Source organism: Sciurus vulgaris (assembly GCF_902686455.1).
Source record: "Sciurus vulgaris genome assembly, chromosome: 17".
Classification (NCBI taxonomy): Eukaryota; Metazoa; Chordata; class Mammalia; order Rodentia; family Sciuridae; genus Sciurus; species Sciurus vulgaris.
In genome coordinates, this window is record NC_136478.1 from 8,659,044 (window position 1) to 8,683,601 (window position 24,558).

A 24,558-nucleotide genomic window follows, 5' to 3' on the forward strand; every position below is an offset into this window, starting at 1 on the left:
GATGCTGACCCAGCATGACTTTATGAGAACCAACCTGTCTTCCTTTTCCTCCTGCCCTGTCCAGAGTCCCTGCACCCTGGGATCAGGTCACAGAATCGTAGTTTCTGCCTTTTCCATTGTCCATTCCTCACGCGCTGGCGTTCACAACAGTGGAGCTAGTTACATCACCCTCCACTCGCGACCCCCTCCAACTCTCTCCTGTCACGTTCCTCTAATTAGAGGCATTCTGTAAGACGAAACAAAACCCAATCTCTCTTTGTCATAGAAAGGAGCTTCTTAGCTCCCACCAAGGAACAGACCCAAACGAGAAGATGCAAGATGCAAGGATTACAAATGTCGTTCACGGACTGGTCAGCACCTGGTGGTCTTGAAGGCACAGGGAAATCACAGAAAAATCACAAGGACTGTTCCTTCTTCTCCCCCTCCCCAAATTCTGACAAGCCATCCACAGCTATGCATGACAGTGCCACCCACTTGAGACCCATATTCCTGAAAGAGCATGAAACCTCATCGTGGTCAACGAAAGCCTCACGGAGAGAGACCCCTACACGCTCATGGACAAGAAAGTGACTGGAAATGTCCCAACCCCATGGTCCACGTCTGAACAGTTTCATTCATTTCCTTTCCAGATATAACCCCTCAGACCCACCCAACGACCAGGACAGCCACTCTCCTAGTCCCCTCCCTCCCTGAATACTTTCAGTATTCAACCCTTGAACTACTGCATTTGCTTTGTCTAAGACCCACTTGGGGACTGGGGTGTGGCCTCACACGCATGGGTAACTAGGTTCCATCTCTTACTGACTCTTTCCTAAGCAATTCCTGAGATTTACGTGGTAGTTTTAAGAGTCATCCTCAAACATGACGGGTAAGGATGGCAGGTGTGAGCGACCTCAGGGAAGGCAGATCATGCTCAGAGGCTGTGAGAGCATTGGAAGCTGATGGTCTGCCATATTTCTAATAGCCAAAACATGTTTGGAGAAAGGGTGATTTCTGTGGCATAGATGTTATGTTTGGTCAACTGAAATACTAGTCTTCATCAATAGGAAAATATTTTCAAATGCCTGGAGATTAGAAAAGTAGTCTCCCAAATACATTGTGTAAAACGTGTATCTTTCATTCAAACTACTTCCCACTAAAATGCTTTCATGGAAGAAGTTTCTATACACTGTTGATAAACAACCATCAAAAAATGGAAAAACTTCATATTTCCTTTTGTGAACACTTCCAAATCTTACCAAGGTGATGTGATTTATCCAAGAAGGTACCTGCGTCAGGACGCAAAGAATAAAGTGCACTCTAACAATGAAGGGGCGACACCAACTTCTCCATTAAAGAGAGACTTTAGAACATCTGATACAGCTTCCCAGTGAACCCAAAGGAACCACACTGCTAACTGTCCAATAGTCAAGAGTCACAAATTGCGTGTGTGGGTGGCACTGGGGATGGAACCCGGGGTCTCACACATGCCAGGCAAAGCACCCTACCCTGAACTACCTCCCCAGCCCTTCTGCATTTCCAGTTTTGAGACAGGGTCTCACTAAGTCACCCAGGCTGGTCTTGACCTGCCACAGCCTCTAAAATAGCAGGGATCACCGGCCTGCACTACTGTGCATAGTTACGAATCCTTATTTTCCACCTTCTAACAAAAACACAGTTCTCAAGTGTGATGCCCAACACAATAGATGTTCAAAGCCTTCTGAATCAAAAGAGCAATCCCATCCGAAGAAAATTAACCATCGCTTCTATCCAGACCTTCAGCACGATACTGAGAAACCGCCTCTTCTCTCCATCCTGCCACAGAGAGAGGCCGCCTGTGCCTTCCTTGTGGCTTGGGTCTGATGGACAACGTGACCCACGTAAAGATCAGACTCATCTCATGGGGGCAGACGGCGAGGGGGAGGGGGCACGGGCAGCTGGGCCTCTCCAGGGAAGGCACGCTGGAGGTGCTGGTGGCGCCAGAAGCCGTGGACTTACCATGGACTTGGTGAATGGCCGTGCCAAGGTGAACAGCAGCGTGTACACCCACCAGTTGCGGTGGATGGAGGAGTACATCATGTTCCCAGGGTGGACCGCATTGGAAGTGACCCCGCGCGGGGAGAGGCGCCGGTGCAGCTCGTTGGAGAAGAGGATGTTGCACAGCTTGGTCCTGTTGTAGGCCAGCATGGCCCAGTACTCACTCTGTGATGGGGACAGGCGGCTGAAGTCCAGCTTCCCCGAGGAATCGTTAATATCCGTAAACCTGGAAAAAGAGGAGGCAGGGCAGGAAGCAACCAAGCTGTAAAGTTCTGTCTAGCTTTAGCCTTTGATGTAGAAATCTATGGAGATGTTGCAGAGACCGCTGCAAACTCAGTTCTGCACACGCCGGGCCCCGTCCCTTCAAAGATCGGGGACATGGCAAAGCGAGCCAACCACCTCCAAAGACACCTGGATCAGCCCGTTCTGGTAACGGCAGTGGACACACCCAGTTTCCCCGACCCTTCTCATGTATTTTTTGAAACCTTCAACAAGAAGTTCGAGGACAATTAAATGAAACAAGTAAGTACCTTATATCAAGGGCTGCTGCTTTTGGAGAGAAAGGCACAGCATGCCCAACCTTAGACAGGCTGTCCTGGATTATTTTAGCCAAAGCTGGAATCCTGTATTTTTATTGAGCATCCAAGCAAATACGAATGAGGCATGCTCCTCCAAGACTCTCTACCAGATTAAAAATTAATGATTCTAAAGGCGCTATAACCTTGGTAAGGTGCCATCAACAGTCTTCTACATTTAAAAGATAAATGTAAACAAAGCCAAAACGAGTTCTGGCAGAGCGAGATGTTTTTAAGTATACCCATGGCATGGACGTGCACAAATCAAAGTAACTAGTTGATGTTTTATAATTGGGTCTGACGGAGTCGTTAAACACCAGCTGCTTGGTTCCGTTCCTTTCTTCCTTTCTTAAAAAAAAAAAAAAAAAAGTAGTGACTGCTCTAAAAAAATAATAATAATAATTGGATCGTAACAAACAAAAGGAATTTCTAGATGTTCTCATCTTTCTTTAAGGACTCCCAATATTTTGCTTCATTAAATTAACCCTGGGCACTGGGTAATAAGGAAGCATGAGGGTACGGTAGGAAATGGCAGAGTGGAAAATACAGAATCGTGTCATTCAGGTTGGGCACAAAAACAAAAAAGTGCCACGCAGGCCGGTGGAACTCATGTTCTCGGGGAAAGTGAATATCCTTTCTTTAGGGCTCAGCCAGTGACATCCAATTTCTGGTGCTAAACCGCATTCCTGCTCTGAAGTCATCAACAAATCCAAGGACTAGAGATGTCATCCAGGATCTGACAATGAGACCTTGAAACTAATTGTTGGCTGCTGGTTTCCACGTCCCCAAACTACAGGAAGAGCCCAGGCTTCAGAGCTTAATTGTCTAAGGCAGAGGAACTTAGTGGGAAATTTGAAAATTTATGGGAGTCTTTTTCTGGTGGAAATAATGATTGCCGGCAGGGGCCAGCGATGGTGGATGTCCCGCGATGCAGGTGGATTCTTGCTCAATAAAGACTGCCTCACTGGACTTCCATGCAGATGAGAAGCCTGTGTCTAATTACCTGAGCCCAGAGTCCAGCTGTGCTGTACGCTTACAGCGTTCCCATCCACTGAGTTTCCAGGAGTACAGTGTGAGACCCCCACAAATGAGGAATGAAGGCGCTTTCAGATTCTGGGGGGTTTTGGAGCGCACAGCTTGAGTCAGCACTGGGTGCTGGATCCTGCAATGCCACACACCTGTCGACAGTCTGTGCCCGTGACTGTTCCACTGGAGGTGACGCCGTGCACCAACACACACATCTGGTTGTTGTGCTGGCGCAGAGTTCTGTTATTTCTGAACTTTACTTCAACAGGGTAAGAAGGTGTTACAGAGGAGCTGTCAGAAAAGGGGGCTATCAGCTGAGACTAAAAGGATCCAAGTTCAGGGACGTGACTTGGAAACCCAACTTCCTTAAGGCTGCAAAAGACATGACGGAGTTAGAGCAGATCTAAAAGGTTTGGGAGAAACACAACACCCTTTGCTCCCACCTCCCAGTATTCTTTGGATAGCTGCTGCTGGAAACCCCGTCTGGCATCTGCATTCAGCTGAACACAGCTCAGGAACCTCTTCCTCCAGGAAGCTCTCGTGAACTAACACTCCCCGCAGAAGTCGCCATGATCTCTCGGTGTTGTGTGTGGCGGAGGGGTGTGGACTGGAAGAAGCCCCAGCACACAAGCTGAAATGCTCGTTTCCCTGGAAATTAAGCATGCACTTTCCAGGATCCATCCAGGATATTGATCCCAGTGTTTGGCGACACTGCTGCCCCTCGAGGTCAGGGACAAAGCCAGCTGTGGCACCTTTGAGCTTTGCCTATGCACTGGGCCTCCTCTGTCACCACTCCTGGCTGCAAGCCACCATTCACCTGGTTCCGACACTGGACTGTACCTTCCTAGGAGCGGGCGTTCACAGTCCTGTGTGCTACTAGAACAGTGTTGGGCCACTGCAAGGCTGTACAGAGTTAGAGAACTGAGTTTGATCATGGGTTTGAATTTCCAAACCAAGGGGCAGGTTTCACTTACTGCAAAAGTCTTGTTTTGAGCATCTCTCAAAAGGCAAAATGTACTGCGAGGTTCAGACCCTCTGAGTTCTATGTTAACTCTGTGCTAACCCTTCTGATATCTGTGACGAGTTCTCTGCTTTGGCTTTTAACCGGAACACAGGTAGATTCAACTTCTAAGGGGACAGAAGACTCTCCTTCCTAGAATCTAGGAACAAGGCCAAAACACTGCATGGTAGCGAATTAGGTTACAGGGCACTTTTGAAGGAGGAGAAATGCCGGCTGCAGGGTCTCAGGCTTCCCCCTGCAAACAGCACCTGCAGCAGGAGAGGCCCGATTTCCCTCTTCCATCTCTTGGGCAGAAAGCCCACCTGGAACTCCCCATGGCCCGTGTGAACTGTCTTCCAGGAAGCGCATAGGGTGGATCTGCTTCCTGATCCCTTTGGGCCTAGACAGGCTTCCTAAAAAACGGCCACAGCCACCTCTCAGCTCAAGAGGCAAATAATACAACTGTTCAAAGACTTCCTGCTCTATTTTCAAGTTGAAAAATTGACAAAGTCAAAGAAAAAGATCTTAATGGAATTATCTCTTGCTGACACACTAAAATACTAACGTTTGCCTCTGGGCATTAACATTTGCTTTCTAAGGGGTCCCCATTTGTATTTGTATATTGTCAGGTTCTTTTATTTTTAACTGAAGATTTTTTAAATTCCCAGATTTAAGTAATTAGGATTCTATGTAGACAAGAGTTCACATGTTTAAAGAGTAGAACTGAATTTGCATTAAAAATTGTGTATAACATGTGATGGTGTGTGCATGATTGTATGTGTGCATGTATGTGTACACATTTTAGTGTGTGATTATGTTTGGCTGTGTTACTGTGTGAATATGTGTATGACTGCATGTACCTGTGGTTGTGTTATTGTGATTATGCATGATCATGTTACTGTATGAATGTGTATGATTATGTGTACTTCTGGTTGTGTGTTATTGTGTGTGTAGATGGATGTGTTACTGTGTGAATATGTGTATGACTGCATGTACCTGTGGTTGTGTGTGTTATTGTGATTATGTGTGATCGTGTTACTGTGTGAATGTGTATGACTGTGTGTATTTCTGGTTGTGTGTTATTGTGTGTATAGATGGATGTGTAACTGTGTGAATACGTGTATGACTGCATGTACCTGTGGTTGTGTGTGTTATTGTGATTATGTGTGATAGTGTTACTGTGTGAATGTGTATGATTGTGTGTACTTCTGGTTGTGTGTGTGTGTTATTGTGTGTGTAGATGGATGTGATACTGTGAATACATGTATGACTGCATGTACCTGAGGTTGTGTGTGTGGTTGTGTAGGTGTGTGTGTGTATCAGGTGGGCACTCAACACAGTTCAAGTCACTTAGAGGTGTCCAGCCAGCCCTTTGCTACTTTCACTCTATTTTAATTGTTATCTGAAAAATTTTCACAGAAGGAAATCAAACTTTCATTTCAATATGATATATTTTAGATAGGTAGAAACTCAATTCACTTGCTCAGACTACAGATAAATAAGTAAAAACACAGTGAAGACACAGGGAAACTCATAAATATTTTGCCTTGGGGCAATCTAGTGTAATATTTTCTGCAAACATAGGACTTTATTTTTCCCCTAACAGGGGGTCTTGACTCCAGTGAAGGGATTGCAACCAAGGTTTATGGAGGTAATTAGAAATCAACACTGCATTTTACTGCGTGGTTTAGGGCTCTGGGTCCTTAAGCAGGGAGCCAGGGTCCCACGTACCACTGAGCACCAGCCTTGTGCCGGCTCTCCAGGCCAAGGGACACCACACAAGCCTTGAGCCAGTGGCTTGAGGGGTGGTCACCGTGTAAGAACACAAAACCTGGGAAGGGCAACTGGGAAGCAGAAGCCAGAGGCAGGTGCCAGACAGAAGGCCCTGTCTATAAACAGAAACGGAGCTGATTCAGAAGGCCCAGGCCCTTCCTTCCAAATTACTCTTGTAAATAGAATTACGATCTGATCTCTGAGGAGGGCATGAGCCACACCACAGTCAAAGAGAGAACAAAGGTAGGAGGAGAACAAAGGAAAGCCACTGGACATCTTCTCCCACTAAGTACCAGCTCACTTAAACATGTCCCAAGGTGCCTGCCACATCTGGCCTGCACGGGGGCTGGCACAGCTGCTGAGCCCTCTCTGCTGCCTAACGGGCCACTCTGTCTCCTTCAAACCTGCTGTGATTTGCAAAGATAAGACCGTCCAGACTTTGTTACTGCCTAATTACTAGATGTTCCGTGTCTGTTCACGCAGGGGAGGATTATTACTGGCAACTTCCTTTCATTTCAGCCATCATAAATTCAAAATGGTAAAGGCAAATCTATCTGCAGCGTGTCACTTATACCATAAGCCCCTGTGCTCGGGAATGATAAAGGGTTCAAGCTAACCCTTGGCTGGTCTCTCTCTCCCAAGTCCCAGGGGTTACGTTTTATGGAAGTATGATTAAAAAAAATAAGCTTCATTCTGGGTCACTAAAACATTTCAGGCAGGACTTAAGACGGAGAAGGGGGGACATAGGCCCTCGCACATTCTTTTTCCCAGCTACTCTGCTGAGAGCAAACACTTCCTCCCACCCCTACACCAAGAAAATGGGAAAGAGAAATCTCCCAAACAAGTATTAAATCTAGCCTCACCCAACCAGCAAGTCCTTTGTCTTTTCTGAGTACTTCTCTTTAGACAAATAGTTGTTTATCCAACTCCAGAAACAAATATGCTGAAAATACGATGGAATTTTCAAATGTCTTTTTAGTCAATTGAATATTCTCCTAATGGTAATAGAAAAGAAGGGCCATCTGATGTTTTAATTGAAATTTTAACCAAAAGAGGCATGGCCAGATTTCTAATATGTTCTAACTACAGTACTTCCCTTTCCACAATTACACAGCTAATGTCTGCATTGAATTCCCTAATTTCTCATTATAAAACAATTGGATTTCATCTCGCAGTCTTTAATTGCATTGTTTCTCCTGCTAGAATAACTGCACATTCTTCTTCGTAAGATGTTGAAGTTGTTGAATTACAAATCGATAAGGGTCACACCGTTCAGATTTAATCAATTATTATTCCATCTCTAAGCAAGATCGACGCAGAGCCTGAAGTACAGTTGTGAAAACACTCTGCATTGCTATAGACAGCCCCCCAATGGTCCCCGCCATCCCAGGCACGCAGACCCAGAGAAAGCAGGGAAGCCGGGCAGCGCCCTTGCTCCGCAGAGCACCTCACAATCACCCTCAGGAACAGGGCCATGGGGGATCTAGAGGATGCGAGGCAGGGACAAGCGAAACGTGCAATTCCAACCCACCGATGGGACTCGGAGGAGACCACCACCACACGGGCAGGGGCCGAGCGGCACAGGACGTCCTCCAGGAGCTGCACCAGGTAGAAATGTCCCAGGTGGTTCACCTGGAAGGTGGTCTCTAGGCCGTCCTTTGTGAGGCTCCAGGGCAGAGCGAACGCCGCCGCGTTGCACACGAGCACGTGAAGAGGCCTGAAAGACAAAGCAGGCAACGATCTGCAGATGCCAGCGCTTAAAACCAGCAGCCACCCACATCCTCCTCTGCCTTCAAGATCCCATCAGCCAGAGACGAGTTGCCTGAGAGTGTCGCGACGCTCTGAGTGGGCAACCGTCCTAGGACGCCGGGCAGGCAGGCTCCTGGGATGCAGGACTTTTAGTGCTAAATGCAAGCCAGTGCTGGGCAAGTTGGGACATGCTGGGGACCCTGGTTGGAATCCAGGTTCCACCAGCTAATTAACCCTGCAATTCCTAATTCATCTGGCTTGCGCATTCCTCCGTTCCTCATCTTCAATCAAAATAGTCCTTCAAATAGAGAAAGGAGAGAGAAAACATCCTACTAAGAAAAGGCTGGCATAGCACCCAGCACGTAGGAGGTGCTAATGAAACAATCAAGAGGAAAGAACGTTGTCTAAGGAGACAGGCCCACCTGGGTGAACACTCTCCTTTTAGAGTTCAGATCATAGCTACCTGTTGGAAACCAGCCTGGGGACAGAGAGGTTCAGCCAAGCTATAAAACTCTCTTCTTTTGTACACATTAACTTGTTCCACAATACAGTTTTTGACAATAAAAGTAATACTGTCATGCAAATCTAAATCCTAAATCCTCATAAACAAATTGTTTTTAAGAGAACTCATCTGAATGCACAAACCAGAATCGCGAATTGTACAACGAAATACAGTTGAGGGTAGTGACAGTGTTTGTAAACTGCAACATAGGACAACAAATTGGGAGTGAACTAAATAAAAAATGGGGAAATCATTAAAGGAAGTAGAATGGAGCCATATGCTTGAATAATATTAAGCCATCTGAATTATAACAAACAAATCTATTTTGTTTTGTAAGCCATCATAAAGTCAAGCAAGTGATGTTGCAGGACCACAGACACAAATCCGCATCCAGAGAAGGGGATCGTGATGACGATGTGCAGAAGAGACCCGAGAGGCTGGCGGCCCCGTGTCTGAACAGGCCTTTGTCCTGGCTTTACCTATACCTTGTTCTCTCCATACATGCACTATCTTTATTCTAAGGGAAAAACGCAATCAAATAAATACCAGGCAAAATTAAAACGAGCATTTCAGGAATTGTGCAAACACATTTAACATGAGAGGGGGAAAAAATTAAACAAGATTTGACTTCACAGGAGCCCTGGATGAAGAACTCAAGGACCTGCATTTTTGGCTACCCTCAGACAAGTCTTCCAGGCTCTCTGAGCATTTGATTCTTGTAAAATAAGGAGCTGGATGTTGAGGACACTTAGTTTTCCTCACATAGCTCTGATTCCAGGGCAATGGCTGCAGGTGAAATTCTTTTTGATATAGGAAAAAAAATCTTTCCTATATTTTCATTTTTAAAAAAAGGGTGTTTTTTCATAGAAACATTTCATAGGTTGATTACTATTTAAACAATCTGGTTTTGTTTTCATTTTCACGGAATCCAACAGTGTAAGAGTCACAAGTTTTAAATTTAAAAAATGGCCTTCAAGAAAGGGAAATGGGGAAACAAAGCACATTTAAAAATTAAAATAGGTCATCTAAAAAAAAAAACCAAAATGAAAAATATGTGATATAATACAAAGGATCCATACTTTATATAGAGTTCTTAGAAATCGACGAGAAAATACAGTCTAACAGATATGAGATATTTTTAAAATTTGTAAAACTAGATTACAAATGACCAATACACAATTTAACATGTTCAACTCTACTACAACCAATATTTTCTACCAAAAAAGTCAGCAGATTTGTGTTTATGTATGTTATTATATTTTTATTATCTTTGTAAAACTGGCAGGGAAATGTTTTCATGCATCCTGGATTTTAAGTAGAAAATGCTCCTCATGAGCATCAGAAGGATTCACATTATTTCACCCAGTGATCCTACTTTGGGGGGGCGGGGGAGGACATATTGGGAGGATGGAGGAAGAAATATTTTATCATGAATAATGTTTAGAAGTGCCTGTGAGTGATGATAATAAAATATGAATGGCTTTTAGTGGCTATAGGACTGGTTTTGAATTCTCTGTCAACACTGAGGCCCACCCAGGTGCCCAGGGCCAGCGCGTTCTCACTGCTGCCTCCCATACCCTGGGTGTGGGGCTGCCTCTAGTGGGATGGAAGGTGGATTCCACAAGGTATGACCACCCCTATCCCTGAATGTGACCTTAGTTGGAAAAAGGTCTTTTCAAGTGTAATTAAATTCAGGATGTTGAAATGAGATTGTCCTGGATTAAGGAGGGACTTAAATCACATATCCAATTGTCCTTTAAAAGAAAAGAGAAGTTAAGCAGAGAAAGAGATGCGAAGGGAGTCAGAGGTTACAGCCCGAGAGCAGGAGTAGGAATCCAAGGATCTCCACAGCCACTGACGGTAGGGGAGAGTTATGGGGGACTCGCCCCAGCAGCTAGCGGGAACCAAGCATGCAGACACCTTGACCTCTGAGTTTAACCTTCCAGGACTGTGAAAGACTAAATTCCTGTTTAAACCTACTGGTTTATGGCATTTTGTTAGGGCTTCCTTAGGAAGCTACTAGAGCTTCCCACATATTTTCCTAAGAAAATAGTCAAAACTCACATAAATGTTTATGTATAAAAATGAATAACAATTATCCCACAAACTAAAATCATAAAATTATACATGAAGTAGAAGCAACCTAAAACCCAGCAACAGGAGAATGGATAAATAAGCAATGATTGAACTGGAGGTTCCAAACTTCCCCCATTTAATTGCCAAATCAGAAAACTAACTTTTGTATGTGATACAGACCCCCTTCCTCCAGATAAAAGTTCCATAGATATCAGCAAGAAAGTATAGAAAGGGGTTGGGGCGATAGCTCAGCTGGTAGAGTGCTTCCCTCGCAAGCGCAAGGCCCTGAGTTCGATTCCCAGTACCGCAAAAAAAAAAAAAAAAAAAAAAAAAGAAAAGAAAAAAAAGTAAGTATAGAAAAATGTTAGCTCTGGGGGTTTAGGAAATCATCACGTTATTCATTCCTTTTTATGGCTGATGGTATTTTCCTATTTTAAAAAATAAACATGAATTAATATCTTTAAAAAAAAACTTAGAGTTATAAATTACATACTATAAAATTCACCCAAAGTATATAATTTGACAGGTGTAACATACAGATAAAATGTTGTGAACATCACCACATTCTAACTTTACATGTCCATAACTCTAAAAAGAAAGCCCATGCCCATTAGCAGTCACTAATCACTTTCCGCCCACCCGTGACACCATATGGACATGTCTATTCTGGACATTTCACACAGGTGAATCCAAGATGGCAGACCAGAGAGAGATTGCATTCCTTGTCATTTTGTATCTCCAGATTCAAGCAGAGGTGTATCTGTTTCTCTGTGAACTTTTCACACAAACAGAAACATATAATATGCGATCTCCTGTCTTCTTTCACTTGGTAGAACGTTTGCAAGGTTCATACATGTTGCAGTATGGATCCATATTTCCTTCCATTTTATTTCCAAAACCATCCCACTACATGCACAGGCCACATTTCATTTATCCATTCAACAGCTGATAGATACGTGTTGTCCAACGTATGTAATGTGAAAGCTGCTGCTGTGGACATTCACTTACAAGTCCTTTTGGAGGTGTTTTTTTCTTATTTCTCTTGATAAATATTTAGAGGAGGAATCACTGGATCCTATGGTAACTCTAAGTTTAGGTTTTGGAGGAAATGCCAAATGCTTTCCAAAATGGAAGAATTAATTTCCATTTCCACCAGCAATGAATTAGGATTCCAATTTTTCCACCTCCACATGGCATATGCCATTACAGTTCTTTTATAGAACCTAGCGGTGGTATCTCATTGTGGTTTTCGTTTGCTTTTCCCTAGTGACTAATGATGGTGGGCATCTTTTTATGTGTCCACTGAAAAATAGTGATCTTCCTTGGACAGATGTGTACCCAGATCCTATGCCCACTCTCACCAAGTGGCTTATCCTTCTCGTATTGAATGTTAAATTTCATTCTGGACATGAATGCCTTCTCAGATACACAATTTGCAATATTTCTCCCATTCTGTATGTTGCGGATGCACTTTCTTGATGGTTTCACTTGAAGCATAAAAGTTATTAATTTTGATGAATTCTAATTTATCCTTTTTTTCCTCTTTTGTCACTTGTGCTTTTGGGGCTACATCTATAAAACCATCGCCTATCCCAAAATCACAAAGATACACCCCGATGTTTTCTTCAAAGAGTTTTATATGTGCTGTTGTCCAAGAGCCATTTTCAGCTAATTATTTTGTATGGTGTATGTAAGTAATCTATCCTCATTCCTTTGCATGTGAATATGCAGTTGTTCTAGTATTATTTCTTGAAAAGATATAACATCCTCATTGTTTTATTTGGAAACTACTGTGGTAAATCCATTGATCATGTGGAGATACGTACCTGCACTTTTGATTATATTCTGTTATCTCTCTGTCCATACCTATGACAATGCTACAGTTTTTCTCACTGGGAAATGGGAATCCTCAAACCTTGCTCATTTTCAATCTTGTTGTAGCTGTCAGGTTACTTTGCAGTTGCGTATGAAGATCAGGATCAGGTTTGCAATTTCTGAAAACAAGCCCGGTGTTATATTGAGATTGTATTAAATTTGTAGATCAATTTGAAGAATACTGACATTGAGACAATATTAGGTCTTCTGTTTCATGAACATTGGATGGTCTTTTTTAACTTCTCTGAACAAGATTTTATAGATTTCAAAGCGTATGTTTTTCACATCCTTTGCTAAATTTATTCCTAAGTATTTTCTTCTGATATGATTGCAAGTAGAATTGTTTTCTTCATTTAATTCTGGAATTATTCATTGCTAGCACAGAGAAACAAACTGACTTGTGCATATTAATCTTTTACTCTGCAATCTACCTGAATGCATTTGTTAGTTTTAACAGTTTTTTAAAGTGAATTTCTTAGGATTTTATATATACAAATGATTTCATCTGCAAACAAGATAGTTTTTTCTTTCCAACTTGGATGGCTTTTGCTGTGATTGTGGCTGTGCTGTGTTGGAACCCAGGGCCTCACACAAACACTCTACCACTGAGCTACATCCCCAGACTGACTTTTTGTTTGTTTCTTTTTATTTGTTTCTGTTTCTCATTTGTTTTTGTTTTGCTTTGTTTTCTGCCCAGTTCCCCTGGCTAGACTCTCAGGTACAATACTGAATGGAAGTGTTGGCAGGGAATATCATAGTCTTGATTCTGATCTTAGGGGAAAAGCACTGACTTTTCAAACTTTCAGTATTAAATATGATGTTAGTTGAGGACTTTTCATAAATGCCCTATCAGCTGGAAGAAATGCTCTTCCATTCCAGGTTTGCTGAGTGCTATTTTATCACGGTACAGTGTTGAATCTTTTTCTAATAACTTTTTTTTTCCTTAGTCTACAGAGATGATCAGTTATTCTCCTATTATTATGTATTACAATGATTGTTTCTTTTTAATGTTAAATTAACTTTGAATTCCTTGGATAAAACCCCTTAGTCATAGTGCATAATCCACTTCATAAAGCATTGCATTTAGATTGCTAGTATTTTGTTGAAGAATTTTGTGTCTCTATTCAATAGATCTGGGTCTAGTTTTCTTTTCTTGTGATATCTTTGGTTTAGTTTGACATCAGGGAAATGTTGGTTCCATAGTGAGCTGGGAGGTACTCCCTTCTCTTCTATTTTTCCCTTCCTTAAATGCTTAGTAGAAAGCATAAGTTAATTTTTAAACAAGGAATTTTACAGCAGTGATTTTATAAACTACTGTTTCTTTTTTAAAGAATCCATGAAATCTCATTTTCATGGGGAATCTGGATCTGGTTTAGAAACTGTTGATTTCATTCTGCTGCTTGATGTGTTTTCCAACCTGTCACCTGCCTAACACTTACAGCTGGGTTTGGCTGGGAAAATCTGTTTTCCACATAGGCACCCACCTCCGTGTCAACACCCAGCCCCGGTGATCCGGGTCTCCCGGAAGAGGTGGGCACTCAGGCTCTGGAGCCTCTGACCTTCCCACAACATGCATGAGTTCAAATCAAAGCAGAGCCTCCTGGTTTGCAGCTGTGATGATCCAGATTGTGAAGCAAGGGGAAAAACTTGGGAAAGACAGTAAAATACATATATTTGTGCTTCTCCTAGACAACCTCTCAAATATTTGGTTCCATCCTACACAGCTATTTATTTTTTTCCTTTTCCTTTTCTGAGTGTCAACCATGGGTTGGACACTGGTCAACAGCTTTGTGTTACCTACACTTAATCTTCACAATAACTCAAGGTGACATGGATCATTGTAGCCATCTTACAGGCAGGAAAAGCAGCTTTCCTGAGCTCAGAAATGAAGCAAGTATCAGAAATCACCAAAAGTAGTAAGCAAATAAATTAAGAATAAAACAAAGTCAAAAGCACCATGTGAGGTCATTGTGACCTGATGCCACCTTTGCCCTTAGGAAGCCAAAGTGGAGCGGTGAGGACCACGCCAAAATTCCAGCTCAGGGCTACTGTTACTCACCCCTGCCTCCTGGCCAGTAGCTGACCTCCCTAACCTGTAAAGGGAACAGCAGAGGACCCCTCCCACGCACCTGAGGAGCAGTGTCCCGGGATGGTGCCAGGTGCCAGGTTAAATCATCGCTGCTTCCTTTATCTTCACAGCATTCCCTCTAGTCCACGAGGGGACATGAAATTCCTCAAAGCTCATCTCCACCGTGCTCACCTGTCTTTAGGATGTGCCTGGACGTTGAGAATTCTGATGTCGCACCTCTTCAGGAACCACCCCTCCCCTGGTTGCTTTTGTTCACTGCCCTGCACTGTCCCAGGGAGAGGGAGACCTACCAAAGCTCTCCGCCAGGAGGCAGGACCCCCTCAGAGGACCTGGGGAACCTTTTCCTCCCTCACCAAGTGTTAACACCCTTCATTAATGTTAATTGCACAACACCCGAGGCAAAATATGTACCCAGTACCTAAAATGTGTCACCTCTATTAATTAAAAATAGGCTGATGGAATAGGAGACTATAAAGCACTCAACTTTTTTTTTTAATTGTAAAGACACCTAATTGGCTTGTACAAAAGGAAAAGATTCCTTTTGCCTCACTTTAATGAGGTTTTTATTATTCAAATAGCACATTTTGCACAGTTTTGACTAAAAGCCACTGCAATTCAAAAGGGTCTGAGATGATGAATATTTACAGAATATCAAAAGAAATGTTCAAACTATCAAGACAGAAGGGAAACAAAAATAATATCATTCCAAGCCCAAAGCGGAGGTTATTAGTCAGCACTTGAAGAGGCTAGTCTTTCTCTTCTTGGGTGGATTCTGACCTGTGAGGACAAAAAGGCCGTCCTCTCTGCAGCCTCTCTGCAGCAGCGGGGATTCCATGGGAGGGAAGCCTGCCTGTCCATGGAAGGCCCCATCACTGTGTGCAGTGGCCCAGGGCCTGCTGCATCTCTCCACTGCCGGAAAACAACCCGGCAATGGCGATGGTGAGCAGGGCTCCGATTCTCTCCAGGGAGCAGCTCCGCTGGTCACCCAGGGCTGTATCACACTGGAAAGAGGACTGGAGGGGTGTGATAACCAGAAGGCTGTTGGAACCGGCTCTTTTTGGTTGTTGCTGTTACCAGAGATTGACCCCAGGGGCGCTTAACCACTGAGCCGCATCCCCAGCCTTTTCTTTATTTTATCTAGAGACAGGGTCTCCTGAGTTGCCTAGGGACTCTCTACATTGCTGAGGCTGGCTTTGAACTCGTGACCCTCCTGCCTCAGCCTCCAGAGCTGCTGAGGTTACAGGCATACACCACCATACCCAGCTGAACCTGCTCTTACACGGTTTATCCCTGAATTCTCTTCCAGCTTCACCCTCTGTGACCCCTCAAGAGCCCCGCCCACTGCCCGCCCCACTTCCTGGCACTTCCAGTCTTTCCCTCTCCGCTGACTTGTTCTTACTACCCATCAGCCCCATCAGATCTTCCTGACCATCACACAGGAGGAAATCATGAATGAAAGGAAGGAAGTGGAGAAAGGAAAGGGAGGAAGACGAACAGGAGCTAGCTGCTGGAGAAAGATAACACTTGACCCTGGAGCACTTTCAGGCTGCTCTGGCCTCCTCCTTCCCATTCATGCTCTACGGTTTCAAATTATTTGTTTTCATTCACTGTCCCTTTCCTTGCCTCAAATACTCCTTTCAATCCCAACTGAATTCTGTCCTATCACAACCCAGAATCTTCCAGAGCTGCCAGGAGAACAATGGCTTCTGGCTTAACTAGCTGAATTTCTGCCCCATCCTAAACTTGCTTGTCTTTGAGGTCAGGAAGCCTGAAGGTCAGGAGTTCCCCCACGATGTTCAGACCAACGAGGCCAGATCTAGGCTGGCTGCCAGAGTGACCCCAGGTAAGCTCTAGCTGCACTACAATAGAGGGCATGAGTATTCCTCCCCTTGAGTAGCATAAATCTCCCCTTATTTCTTTTGCTCCACATCTATAACCTCTCAACCCCCAAGGGACAGGAAGCCGATCTGCAAATTTATCTGTCTCCCTTTTCTCCTATCCCTGAATAAGAATAAAAGTCTTCTTGACTGCTGAGTAGGGGCTTATTCTTGTTATCGGTTCCACAATGCAAGAGGGGGGAAAGGCCCCAGTCTTTGGGATTAAAAATTGGGAACAAAATCCATAAATGCAACCCCCCCCCCCCCCCGAGCTCTCTGTCACAGTGGGCCCTGCTGGCTGACTCCATGCTACTTCCTCTCCATCATCTGTGACACAGTCCACCCTCAGGCCTCCCTTTGCTGCATGCAGTGTGCCCTTTGCTACCTTGTTCTGTTTTCAAAAATGTCCCTCTGGAGATTGCATCCAGCTCTGTGACTCCAAATAAACATCTATGAAGAGGACTCGGATGCACAGCGCTAGCCTGCATCCTTCCTGAGTTCTAGAATCTCATTCCAACCCATGGGCTGGTCTTGTTTCTCTCCTACATATGCAGGGTCAACATGACCAAATCATGTCCCTTCCTGCTGCCCCTCACTCTGCCCCAGCTGTCCATGCCACAGATGCAGCCTTCCCCACCTCTAGGATTTCTCGTCCTTCATCCTCATCTGGAAGGTCGGCAGTATCTCCCTCTTCGAAAGATCTCAAATGCTTTCCCTAGACCTCTTTCTTTCAAGGTCAACACAGGTGTCATTGACATTAAGAGAACAAAAATACACCTTCCTTATATTGCCACCAATAGACAGCTGCATGGGACAGAAGCCCCAGTTGTCACACAGCTGATCCCTGGCTTTCAAGTCCTCACAAGGCACAAACCACCAGGGACACCAACCTGAGAAAGGCCAGCTTCCATCAGCTTCCTTGACAGACTTCCATTGCCCTTCTCGACCCTGCCCAGTTTCTAAGTGCTCAGCCTGACTGTTTTGGTACTAAGTGGCAACAACCCAGGCCCCATGCTTCCCAAGGGTTTACGGTAAACTGACACTATCCTCTCTGGGAGGTGTCCATTCCCACATTACTTCACACTCCCTTCCCTGGGCCACGCCCTGTAGTGTGATGCTTTCTCTAGCAGTAGACAGCAGAGCCCGTGAGGAAGAAACTCTGCCTGCTCAGGGTCTGGCCTGCAGGAAGGAGTCAGCTGTGGACACACCTGAACAGACACATCTCCATCGAGGCATTTTCCTCGTGATGTTTGGTCCATCAGCCTCTGCATAGCTGTGCTTTGCAATGTGTTATAACCTGCAAAACATCTGAAGGAGGTGGGGAAAAGTAAAAAGCAAAATTGGTCCTATTTGATCAATAAAGAGAGTCGTTTATGCTTTGGAGACAAGATGGGTCCATTAAGACTCAAGGGACCCAAGACTCTGACACGCAATTTCCAATCTGCAAAGGAGGCGGGTGTTTCAGAAGAGTCTAACAACAGCAGGAACCACCCCCATGGGGTTGAGTGACAGTGAAGATTTGCATATGAAATCCTTAACATACCCCCCAAAAATCCTGAGGCAGGATTTTTCAGGTTCAATAAACTCCCCTCAGAATATTAAGACAATAGTGGGTTTTCAGAATTCCATTTCAGACACAGCAAAAGAATGAGCTAAACAGAATGCTATGTAAAGGAAAATGGTTTCCAAATCCTCCTTGAAACAGAATGTCAAACCATCTGGAGCATTTCTCCAGTAAGATGCAAGGATCCACACTATTTGGAAACATCCTGAAACTCACTGGGAAGGACTCAGACTCTAGCAAGGAAACTATTTTGCAGTCACACCTGGTATTCAGCAGCCTTTCCTCCCAGAAAAGGAAGCAGGGGAATCCTGTAGAATCCAAAGTTGGATGCTGCTGAAGTAACTAGGACTGGTTTCCTTTGCATCCAAGGGTGCAGCACCAACTGAGCATACCAATACCTTCCACAGCTGCCTGAGCCCACGTAAGGTCCCCCACACCTGGACAGTCCACAACTGCCCCAACTGCAGTGTGCATGCCACTGGTACTACCCAGAAAGTTTCAGGTCAGATAGGATGTGTCCAAAGAACACTTACATAGTATGATGTATTGTGGGAATGTATTCCTAGCTGCTCAAAGTTGCAATTTCTTTTTTCCATTTTTGTTGTTCTTGTTGTCTCAGGGATTGAACCCAGGGACACTAAATCACTAAACCACATCCCAGCCCTTTTTATTTTTTTTATTTTGAGACAAGGTTTCTTTAAGTTGCTGAGACTGACCTTGAACTTGGGATCATCCTTCCTCAGTCTCCCAAGTTGCTGGGATTATAGGTATGTGCCACCAGACCCAGCTCAAAGTCACAAGTTCATGGATACTCTTGTGGAGGATGATTTTTAAAAATTGGTAGCATTAAGAATTAAATAATAGCTCATGTACCAAGCCACTACTTTTACAAAAATCATGACCTATGTTGGGGAAGTCCACATTACAATATAATCAGTCGGCACTAAGGATATCTTTTGTCTACTTTTTGAGGGAACCTTTCAGAAAGAAGAAACAAACCTGAGTGATTTCCTTTTACATGAGACACCACAATAAATGTTAGCCATTTTATTGAAAGAATGAATAAAAAAAACATGATCTCTAACTAAAGATCATTATTATTTTTCACATTGTAGTATTTTCCTAGAGAATTCTCTTGCTTGGTTGAATTCCAACAGGCCAGGGAGGTAAAACTCACCTCAGAGCCCGGGTCTGCCTTGCATTGGCTATGTGGACCTCAGGAAAGTTAATAAATCCCTGAGCCACAGCTGAGCCCCCTGTAAAAGAGAAAGATAACGCCTACCTTGTTTGATAGTTGTGAGAATTAGAAACATTCTAGAAGTAAAGTGCCACCATTGGCCTGAACAGATAATCAAGTCTTTCCTCCTCCCGTAACCCCAAGCTGCCCATTTCCTAGCTCTTGGGTTCTACTTGGGGGATACAGTGCCCACTAATAAAAGATACATTATCGCCCTCCACATTTAGAAAATACCTATACATTCTTTCCCATGTCCCTACTAAGAATCTCTGGGAGAGCACTTCCTGAACAAACACACAGGAAGGAGAGCACACAAGAGAAGAGAAATATCAACACAGAAAACCAACATCAGTGTGGGTGGCCAGTGACCATCAGCTGTGCTTCTGAGAGTTCAAGACCCTGCAGATGTCAAGAATGTGATGGACGCCATCGAGAATTAAAATAATAATTAACAGACGCAGATTCTACTGTCAAGATAACCTAGCCACACTTAACTTTTTTTTTTTTTTTTTTTTTTTTAAATTTCAGCAGGAATAGAGAAAATAATCCCAAACCCTTCTCCAGGAGTGGAGCACAGCGCTGCATCCCCTGGAGACCACCAGGAATTTTTCATTTCATGCACCATTGACAACTTCTTATGGTGGATTCCAGAGCATCAGTATATATGCTTAACAGAGAACGGAAACACCAGCTTTTGTTATTTTCTTAAATTTTGCCTCCTGTCCCATTATCTTGATTATGTTTTCCCATCCCATCCTTCGAGGTCCCAACAGCAAAATCTCCACCTGATTGATTCTCAATGTGGGGTATTGTAAAACCAGGCCATGTCCATAACCTCTCCACTGCTGTTTTCTAAGAAAAACACATGGACTTGACCACGACACTCTTGGTCCACCCGGCACCGTAGCTGAAGTGCAGCTTGGCCGTGGCACTGGCTCCTGGCACCTCCTATGCACTTAAGTACTCCACTGTCCTGGCTTCTTGCTCTCCAGGATTATTTAATGAAATAGAAAATCAAGGGTTAGCCTCTCAAGGATGGGAACGAAGGGAAGCGTTAGAAAAAGTAACCGATACCCATCATCTCCGAACTTCACTGAACAAAGCCCCCGCAGGCTGGGACTGGGCAAGCTACAAGGCTCTCTTGGCGAATTTCCACCCACTCATCTGCCAACGGGGTGGTGAGGCTAAAATGGAGTCTATCAACTGTCTAAGCCAACTCAGCCAGTGTGAATACAGTTCATATAAAGGGATGAAGAGGGCTGGGGCTGGCGTTAGAGCGGAGGGAGCTGATTCTTATCTAGGACTTTCCATTTCCCATGCCCACCATAGAGTAGGTCTCAAGGACCCAGGAGAAGGCCCCGAAGGGTGGGCAGCCTATCGGGAGTCACCATGTGCACCCACACCTAGGCCTGTGCGTGACATACAACACATGTCTGGTAAATAAGGTGCCCCTGGAAAGATCTCCGCACCGAACCTCCCGGGAGGCGTTTCTAAAGCACTGCGTATAGTCAGCACTTGTTTTCACCTTTTCTTCCAAACCACAGAATCCCCCTGGATGACAGCACCACCCACAATGTCCTCGCGGGTACCATTTCCCGGTGCAACGCCCCCACCCCTATGTCTTTACTGTTTCAAATGCTCAAGAAACAACTCCTCAGTATTTCTCAGCCTCATCGGTCGGAAAAAAAACTCTGCACGGTGGGGCTGCTCCCCTGGGTCTGGAGCTTCAAGAAATGAGCGCGTGCTAAGATAAACAGAACGTATGCCCAGGTGCATCGTGAAGTGCCAGGTGAACCTTGGCAGATGGTGTGACGGAGCTCACGCGACTGGATCCTGCAGGGGGCCCATTAAGGGAGAAGTCCACACAGCCTGGCCTAACGGGTCACTGCTGAGGCAGAAGCTTCCGGAAGTGAAGGCTGAGCCGCAGGGAAGTCACCGGGATGTGCCCATGAAGAGCGGTTTTCCTTACAACTCCAAACTTACCTTCTCTCTTTGGCTCTGAATTTCCTTGTCAGAGAGCCCAGGTAGCTTCCACCGGGCCAGTGGCTAGGACAGGGCATGGCACATAAAAGGTAACCAGCATTTGTCAACAGTGCTTCTACTCAAATAATACCTGGGGCTCCTCTAAGTAAATTGTGTTTCTCTAAGCACGTTACTTCGGTGATAAGTGGGTAAAATAAAGACAGTGAACAAATAACTAGCCCTGCTGGAAACACAGGAATGTTCCTTCAAATTAAAATTACATTTTGTGGACATAAAGCAATAGTAAGCATTACAAGACATTATTTATGGACTTTTGTGATACTCTGGATGCATAAATTCCACTGAAAATTCACGGGAAGGGAACATTCATTTTTTTAGATATTTATGGAATAGTTACAAGTACCAGATGATGATTCCATTACCATAATGCAAAGAGATCTTATTTAAAACATACTTTCTGCAGTGCTAACGCAAGGACTGGGTTTTACTATAGGGCAACAGAGCTCAACTTACATGGACAATAAGAAAAAAAATTGTTTGGGGAATGCGCTTAGGCACATGGTCAAGTCAAACAATAAAACATCCCATGCATGATGTACATTTCCCTTGCCAAGGACGACTCTCTCCTCTGTTTTGCCTAGAGATATATGGAGCTGTAATAGAGCTCAGAAAGCCCCTGACAGCTGCGTGCTGCCATTCAGACCTGAAAGATTCCATGTTATGATAAAAATTAATGTTCTCTGACATCCTCTGGGACTCCCTGGGCCCTGGGAATAGCTAATGAAGAAATACGACCTTGCCGGAGAACAGCGTGCGGCATGAAGTGGAGGATTAATTCACATGTGGTAGTGGTGTGGCCCTCCTGTCACCAGCCTGCAAAGTGGCTGGACCCCAGTGCCAAAGGGAGCCCTTGCTGATTGTTACAAGTATTTCCTGGGTCAGAAGAAGTAAATACAGGAACGCTTCACAAAATAACTGAGCCAGACACTTCTGAAAAGAAAACGGGGCTTCCTCTTGGCTCTGACACGAATGTGGAAACTCTTCGAAGGGAGACGTGCTGTCTCAGGAACTGGACAACCACTGGGCACAACCCAGCAGACGTTCCTCCAAGAGGGCTTGGAAAGGGTCTTGGTGTTGTGCCTGGAAGGAATGCTGGCACCCATGGAGACGCCTCAGTGGCCCAACCATTGGACCTGCCCATGCCTGTACCCGGGGCATCAGGAAGTCTTCCAAGAGGTCAGAACAAGGGAAATGATGCTGCTAGTGGCATGATTTATAGTGGCCCAAAGTGGAAATGATCTAAATGCCCAACTGACAAATGGAATTTAAAAAGCATGGTCTATCCATATAAAGGAAAAATCTTCCTGCCACAGGAGGAAGGAGGCACTGATAAGCGTGGGACAGAGAAGACTCTGAATCAGTGTGCTCGGAGGAGGAGGACCCACTGACCATAAGTGGTTTCGGGGCATCTGCAGGGAACGGGCAGCATGGGCAGATCGGGAGGGACAGCACAGGGATTAATGCTGGCCTTGGCCTGGAGGTTGGGGAAATGGCAGCAACTGTTAACCATTACGGTGTTGCTTTTTGGAGTGCAGAAAATGTTCTGGAATTCAATAGTGGTGGTTATTGTACAGTGCTGTGCATGTGGGAAAAAACACTGAATTGTACACAGTGAGTGCAACAGTATGTAAATTATGTTTCTATTTAAAAAAAAAAAAAATAGCCCTGGGCTCTGAGAAGCACATTGTGACACTCTCAGAATGAGTGAGGCACTTCCAGCTGGGCTCCCCCTCTCCCTAGAGCAGCTTTGGCTAACGCCTCCTTCCCAGGTCCCACCAGGACCACCAACACAGGATACCAAGATGCAGCAAGATACCAGTCAATAAAAACAAGGTTTTGAAATTGTGTGTGTGTGTGTGTTTTGGGGGGGAAGCAACGGAAAGCAACATTTTAGTTCATGATATTATTTCAACTTATAATTAGAATTTTACCATATCATCTTAAATTTATTTCTCAACACCCGAAGTCATTTTTCGAACAAGGCTAAAAACTTTTAAACTTAAAACATTATCTGTGATATTTCGCACAATCTGACGGTTATCATTTTGCTAGTTTACTACCTTCGGTAAATGAAGATGGAAAAGACCTGGGGGTGGGGTAGGTGCTACTAGAAGCATCTAATATTTTAAATATGTGAACTACATATTTAGAGACAAACACTCATTTAACGACTTTCCTGTAGCACCTCTTTCATTTTGTGGGAAGAAAAACTAACCAAGGTGATACTCTGAAATCCGACGTGGTGTTAATTGACAGGTAATAGTGTATTCATGGATGAAAATTTATGATGTCTTGGATTTGGTCTAAAATAATCTGGCAAGAGAGGGACTCGAGATGGAACAATATGGGCCATATGTTGACAATTACAGGAGCCGGGTGAAGGGTGCTTAAAGGTCCTTTGTACATTTCACACTCGTGTGTTTGAAGATCTCCACAGTGAAAACAAAGACAAATGAATGTGGGAAGGAGCTGAGTGGCTTTCCTTTTTGTGTTTATGCTTCTCCGTACTTTTCCACGTGTTCCTCGATGGGCCTGTATGGTTTCCGTGATCATAAAACTTGGTGTCGAGAAGCACGGTTTATAAACAGTGACACAGCCCTGAGGTTGAAAATCTACCTGAAAAAAATCCTCAAGGCAGGTAAGCCTTTGAAGACAGAATGAAACCAGGCTGAAGCGATTGAAGCCAGCATCCCTGCAGGAGGGACCACTGGGCAGGAGAGGCTGTGGGGACGTGGACAGCAGGACAGGCTGCCAGCCTGCGGGTACCAATCCCATCCTTCCCACGCTCCGTGGAGGAGGGGAAGCGGATGAAACAGACAAGACAGGAAGTGGCGCCAGGCTCGGAAAACCTTCCCTCAGGATGGAAGAGGAGGAAGAAGGATCTGCCTGATCAAGACCCTGGGTCAAGTGGGGCTGAGCAGCCTGGGTTTGAGACCGCTTTTGGAATGAGGGTCCTGAAAGGTCAGAGCTGGTTCTTGCCTAAGATGAGTTGGAAACTTGCCCTCTAATGGGGTGGCATTTCGTCGAGTCTGGACCAGGAAAAAATAAAGCGCTCCTGCTTTCTGTGGCACAGCAGAGCCCGGTCAGGAGAAATTTCCTGAACATTTGGAGAGGCACCTCTTGGAGTTGTGCTTCTACAGAAAAGGTCCCAGGAGG

General features: G+C 44.6%; 1 protein-coding gene across 5 annotated transcripts in view; it reads right to left on the minus strand.

Moving 5' to 3' along the window:
- Positions 1–24,558, minus strand: part of WWOX (WW domain containing oxidoreductase) — a 910,606-nt gene that overhangs the window by 639,953 nt on the left and 246,095 nt on the right. For 4 of the 5 annotated variants that reach the window (XM_079116953.1, XM_079116957.1, XM_079116955.1 and 1 more), the window contains 2 exons: positions 7,922–8,107; positions 1,978–2,242 (listed from right to left, as the gene is read on the minus strand). In XM_079116953.1, coding sequence (XP_078973079.1) covers positions 1,978–2,242; positions 7,922–8,107 — 451 coding nt within the window. The remainder of the gene's footprint in view (positions 1–1,977; positions 2,243–7,921; positions 8,108–24,558) is intronic. The other variant, XM_079116956.1, reaches the window with a different exon arrangement.